Below are 6,055 nucleotides of genomic sequence, written 5' to 3' on the forward strand. Positions count from 1 at the left end.
AATGTGTTTGGTGTAGATGCTGATGTTTTTTATATTTGGAAGACAGTGTACAGGGTATAGTGTTTACTAAACTAAAGATGCTCTGTTTTTTTTTCCTTGGGTATGTTTCTTTCAAAGATACAATTCATGCAATAGTCTGCCAAATATCTCCTTACCATGTAGGTCATAGTCTGTGACTGCTTTTCCAGCGTTTCAAAGTCTTAAATGGGGTATTAACACCAACAAGCTTAACAGGACAAGAGTAAACTGGGTGAGTCATAGCTACTCTCTAATCTAAACACACAAATTACATCATCTGGCGATGGAGACACAAAATGCTAAAATTACATTGGATGTCTTCTCATTCAGCCAACACCGTATGCTTAGCTCAAGAATATTAGCTAGCGGTGTGAGAGGTTCATAACTTTTAATGTCGGGGTGGGAGGTTTGGGTCTGTTTACACTGATTTATAATTGGGAGCATTCTCCTATATTATGATGATGCTTACTGGTGTGTTCCCATTTAGCCCTTCAGCAAACACTGGTAAAGCTTGGAGCATCATTAGTAACAATAAGACAACCTTTGAAGTATTGCTACATGTACGTGTGTGTGTGTGTGTGCGTGCGTGCATGTGTGCCTGCGTGTGTGTGATGGAGAGAGATTGAGAAAGATGTACAATGCGATGTAATCAACATGCACTAACAGCTCAGGAATCCAGTTCATTTTCCTGTATAAACACTACTGTTAGTTATTATGGGATTGTTTTGCTTCATCTCAGCTCCAACAAGAAACTAAATATCTTGACATTACTATCTTGTCAGGATTTGCCTAGCAAAGATCTCTGCATACACATATCATACACTGCAACATGAGTGAGGTTCATAACACAAGACATAATAGCTTTACAGGGCATTTTAATGTATGTTGTTTTCTCTCTCTGTTCCTTGTTGTTTTTATTTTCTCTGTGTTTTGCAGATGTACACTTCTGTAAAAGGCTACAGGATTGTCTTTGTGTTCTTCATGCACTGTGTATGAAAACGCCATTGTTTTTTTTTATCGGCCCATTGCAGTAATTTTTGTATTCATTTACTTGATTTTACAGTATGTTGAACCACCGTTGTGCCTAGTTGAAATTCCATTTTTAATACAATACAGTCTTGCAAAAGGAGTTACCCTGTTCTTGCAGTTCTTTCATTCCCTATATAACATCATCTCAGTGCTGCTAGTTCCTGTACACTGACAGGACATGGCAGGACTCACAGGCTCTGAATGCGTGCCATATGCCAGTTGTTTACAGCTTAATGCAAACAGGCATTGCTGTTTGCGCCATTGAACAAACAATTTCTGTTTTAATTACACTTCAGTACAGTCATTGATTTGAAAGCATTATTCACTTGGTGAAGCATAATGACAATTACTCTGACAAGGGCTATGGGGCTGCCACAGAATAAGAATCAAACATCACAATGATTCGTACAGAGAGGAGGTGTATCATATATCACCTATATCATAGGTGATATAATATATAACCACACACAGAAGGGTTTAGATTAGAATATCGCAAAATGTAGTCTGATGATACAAATGGCACCCAGAATGGGATGTGGTCTAAATTCAAGTGTTTCCCATGCAAACCGTTACTGTGTAAGAAGATAGTAGGCCTATACTCACTGAAAGAAAAATTGGGTTGTAACAAAAATTAATAATAACTTCCCAACATTTGTGGTTCACTAGGGTTTCTGGCCTATTGATCTTTTTTGTCTTCGGATCCATTGTAAAGATTCTGCTGTAAGAGAAGGAAAATAATATAAATATTCTTAATATTCTGTCTGTCTGTGAGTGTCCATGTTTGTGTGTGTGTTTGTGTACTTCATGCTTGAATTTAAATATTAAATCACTCTATAAGCCACTGCACCTGCAGTATCTGATGTTCCTTCAACAGTCGATCATACTCTCTAGTGAGGCCCTGAGCTTGTTTCTTCACTGCCTCCACTTCAGTGCGAGACCTCCGCAATGCTGAGGAGAAAACATTTAAATCATTCAGATCTTTCTGATGAAACCAGCCGTCCACTGACGTTGCATTTGACTCCTTCATTTAACGCTTTCAGCATAGATAGTAGTAGTTTCTGCACATCAGAGACAGGCCAGTAGCAGCTGTATTTGGTCATGCACCACCCTGAGTCAGAGAAATACTCACCGTCATCAGCAGCTTTGAGGTCTTTCGTTGCGCTTTCCACTTCCTGTCTCATCAGCTGGGCTCTCACGGACTTTGCACTCTCCTGTTCCTGCAGGGACTGTTGAAAAAAAAAGGGTGGGGCATGGGCGGAGTGGCCATCTGGCATACCGGGCATTTTCCCGGTGGGCCGACGCACCTTTTGGGCCGATAGAATACGCTATAAATTATTATTTTGGCCAACGATCGGCCCATACGAAGGACAATCAGCGGCCCATTGGTTACATTTCTATTGACACTGGACTGATCCAATAACAGCTGAGGTCAGGCCCCACCCCTCCCATTTTGGCTCAGAGCCAGGATTCTGTGAGCGCATCAAAAGTTAATCAAAAGTGGCCTACACGAAATTGCGGCGGGTGCCGTTAGTGACAATTGTGAAAAATTAACACCAATGTAGAAGCTTCAAAAATACAATATTGCAAGTAGGCTAGCATATGCAGTAACATGTTGAAGTTCGTTGAGTTTACAGAGCAGAGGGACAGTGAGCAGGTGGTGGAGAGAGCCTATTGAGGCTACATGATAAGAACTCACTCACTGGTGGAGCAGGTAGGCTATGTGTGACATGCCATGCTGACGATGATGATTATGATGACTTATTAATTGCGATCATGTAATGATATGGTAATGATAACATAGTAAGGCCGTGCTGTGATTACAATAACAAATAGTGCAACTTAAATTTTCTAAATGAATGATTTGAAAACCCGGACAGCAAAAGAGTGACAAATCGACGTTAATTGTTGGTCAGATTGATCAGTTTCCGTCAGACACCCAAAAATCTGTGGTGGATGGTCTCTCAAAGTAGAGAAGGTTTCTATCTTGGAAGGGTTATCGTGTAACCCATGGGCTAAAAGACTGTAGACTGACTGAAATGTAAGCTACAAAACGTAGTCATGCACAAGCCAACTAAGCTAGGCTATACGATAGGCTACTGGAACTGGAGGACACTAAAGATAATTAGTTCATGTAGCTATAGCCTACTGTTCCAAAATGTAGCCTACCAGCAATGTAGGTAGGTAGTATAGCCTACAGCAGTGGTTCTCAAACTGTGGTACGGGTACCACTGGTGGTAGGCGAACTCTCGCTAGTGGTACTCGGGGAGTCTCCAAGGTGTCTTTTCATAATGCAAAACAGTATGTAAAATGTAAAATATGTAGTTGAATTGGCCTATACGCACCTGTATTTTAATGTCGGTCATAATGGTGGTATTTGGAGAGCCAATTGTTTTTGTGGGTGGTACTCATTATGAAAAGTTTGAGAACCACTGGCCTACAGGAATAAAATATTTCCAGCCCTGTTTATTTCGTGTTGTTTCAGTTCTACAGTGATAACTGGTATAAATTACATTAATGTCTACGACAATCTGGGTAATTTAACTCTTTACACATAGGCTTCAGTATTTTTTTTGGTGATGCTGTCAATTGAGCATTGTATAGTTTAAATGTAGCCTATTGGGGGGGGGGGGGGATCCATGATTTCGAAAAAAAAAAAAAAAAAACTTGTGTACAGGTGCGTTGGAGAAGACCAGAAGTTGACAACCATGGAACTCAAAGACTCCAGCACACTTTACTTTATTATAACTTTATTTATGAACTATAAATTTCGATCCTAAGGGGCTCGGGTCGCGTGTTTTGGTTGGGCTTGTTTTCAGAGACCCCGCTTGCTTGTTTTTCTTTCGAGATCTGCCAACACTACATGCAGGCATGCTAACACTTGCACTGTTGCACTGATGTTGTGGCACAGGTAGACTGCGAAAATCAACACAGCACAACATCAGGCTGCCTCTGCACAGTGGTACTCATGTGCCCTCACTTAAGTACAGTTGTAATGTAAAGGCAATGGGACCGACTCACTGAGCCAAACTTACGTCTTTCAGTTTCTGGTTTTCCTCCATGTATTTCTTGGCAGCCTGGTTGGCACCTTCTGCCTGGGCCTGCAGTGCAGCTCCGGTGCCCTCAGCTAGCGCCACCTGGTGAATCAAGGTGATGATGCGCCGCATGATGCTAGAGCAACACCAAACATTAGGACCATTTATCAGAGATTGCCATGGAAACAGTATGTTGTGGTTAGCCAAATAACTGACAAATTGCACCACTCTGTAAATGTCGGGTTTAAAAAGGTATGGTATTTCCGAGGCGTACTTGTCGATGATACAGACTGTATAAAGCAGTGGTGTGAGTAGCATCTGAGTCACTCACAGCCAGTGAAAGAGGGAGAATCCAGAGATATAGAGATTCCTCTGGGCCCTAAAGAGCATCATGTGCACATGGTCTGAGAAGTTGGGGTGCAGCTGGGAATCTGTTGACGCCTCCTCGGCTGAATACTTCCTGACTTCTCTCAAGGCATCTGAAAGGTTGATGATTAAGGTAAAGGTAACAATAGAAGGGCTCAAGATAAATATCATCACCAGACAAATTACTGTGAACACACCAGGACACACATATGCCAGACAAATAAATTACTATTTTGCAACAGTAGGTAGGCTACTTACCAAGAAAAAGAACTATGAGGATCAATATCATGGCAAAAAAGAATCTGTTCCAATAAGGTGACATCACGCTCCATATGTTCCACTTAAATATTTTCTGCCATCTATATCAGAAGTGATAAACAGCAGATATTGATTTGTAGGCCTCTGACTTTGCTGAGATATTACAAAAATATTGTAGGCTATGGTTTAACCCAATATTTCACGAATGTAAACAAAATATTGCAGCACAAAACACTACAAGCAATGAATTAACAAGACAATAGGCTATATGAGTGAATGAATAAATAATCACAGGACCTCTGGGCTGATAGGAGGGGCAGGCAGAGGATGAGAATGAACGCTATCTCAGCGTAGAGGAAAAGAGCCACCGCTGTCCATTGTAGAGTCATTCTCTTAAACACTCTGAGCCCGAACCACTGGCAGAAAATTGCGACATATCATTAAGGTTAGGTTGGATACAAGGTGAGAATGTAACTTTCATAAACACTGACCGAGCCCTCAATGTGTAGCCCAAGGCTACGCGTTAGACCACCTGTTTGCAACGTTTCACTGTCCATGGTTATTTTTAAACCTAGCCTACCATGCAATCATTTTGTGTTTTAATATTCAACATAGCTTAAGCCTACAGCCTAATATCTGAACGAAATCAAAATCAAATGGGCCTAAGTCTGATCTTTCTTTAGGCCTAGGCTACTTTAAATTTGAGTTGACCTCCTCAAACGTAGGCAAAAAAACGTTCGTGCAGTCAATAGGCTAATCAAGAAATCGTAGGCTATTAAGGTTTAAACCTTCGTGTAGCATCACTTGGTGTCTAATAGGTCAACGCCATCTAACAAAGTCAAATAAACGTGACATAACAGCCTAAACCATCTAAAGTCTTACCATATATAATGCGCCGATATGAAGACGGTAGGAAACAACTCCATTCAAGTCACACCCCCTCGGTCGGTCACTGCGACGCGCGGCAGGCAAACGCAAATATTAGTCTAGTAGTCCAGTAATTTAGGATTTTAAAGGTAACTTTATCCAGCACATATCAAAGCAACCCAAGAACTGAATGATAAAAAATCATAGAAAGCCTCTTGTTATATACTACTGCCTAAACAATAAAAGTATGCTACATAGAGTAAAGTGTTCAAATGTTGCGTGAATAACTGACCGACAATATAAACATTTCTTGAACCTATAGCCTGTCTGTAACATTCTTACATTTTAGTCTACATGTATTAAGCTGTGATTCTATAATGGCCACTAGATTTTCACTTGCACTAAATATAGCAACAACATCCCAAGCTTCTTTAAATAGCCTAACTTGTGAGATGTAGGTCACTCCACTTGGTCATCAGAGCACT

The 6,055-nt window shown here is 40.8% G+C and overlaps 1 protein-coding gene across 2 annotated transcripts; it reads right to left on the reverse strand.

The window, feature by feature from the left end:
* Positions 1 to 917: 917 nt before the first annotated feature.
* On the reverse strand, positions 918 to 5,752 carry LOC143140578 (B-cell receptor-associated protein 29-like). Of its 2 annotated transcripts, none has more exons than XM_076301597.1 (8): positions 5,586 to 5,752; positions 5,001 to 5,119; positions 4,704 to 4,804; positions 4,411 to 4,558; positions 4,080 to 4,215; positions 2,177 to 2,273; positions 1,895 to 1,995; positions 918 to 1,762 (listed from the first exon to the last, which is right to left on the reverse strand). In XM_076301597.1, the coding sequence occupies exons 1-8, from the start codon at positions 5,586 to 5,588 to the stop codon at positions 1,724 to 1,726; spliced, it is 744 nt and encodes a 247-aa protein (XP_076157712.1). In that variant the 5' UTR covers positions 5,589 to 5,752; the 3' UTR covers positions 918 to 1,723. The 2 variants fall into 2 exon arrangements, with proteins under 2 accessions (XP_076157712.1, XP_076157703.1); XM_076301588.1 differs by having other exon boundaries at positions 918 to 1,765.
* Between the last annotated feature and the right edge of the window lie 303 nt (positions 5,753 to 6,055).

Source organism: Alosa pseudoharengus, unplaced genomic scaffold (assembly GCF_046254945.1).
Source record: "Alosa pseudoharengus isolate Yale_2024_CS ecotype anadromous, Long Island Sound unplaced genomic scaffold, YU_APseudo_1.1 YU_APseudo_1.1_scf_10, whole genome shotgun sequence".
Lineage (NCBI taxonomy): Eukaryota > Metazoa > Chordata > Actinopteri > Clupeiformes > Clupeidae > Alosa > Alosa pseudoharengus.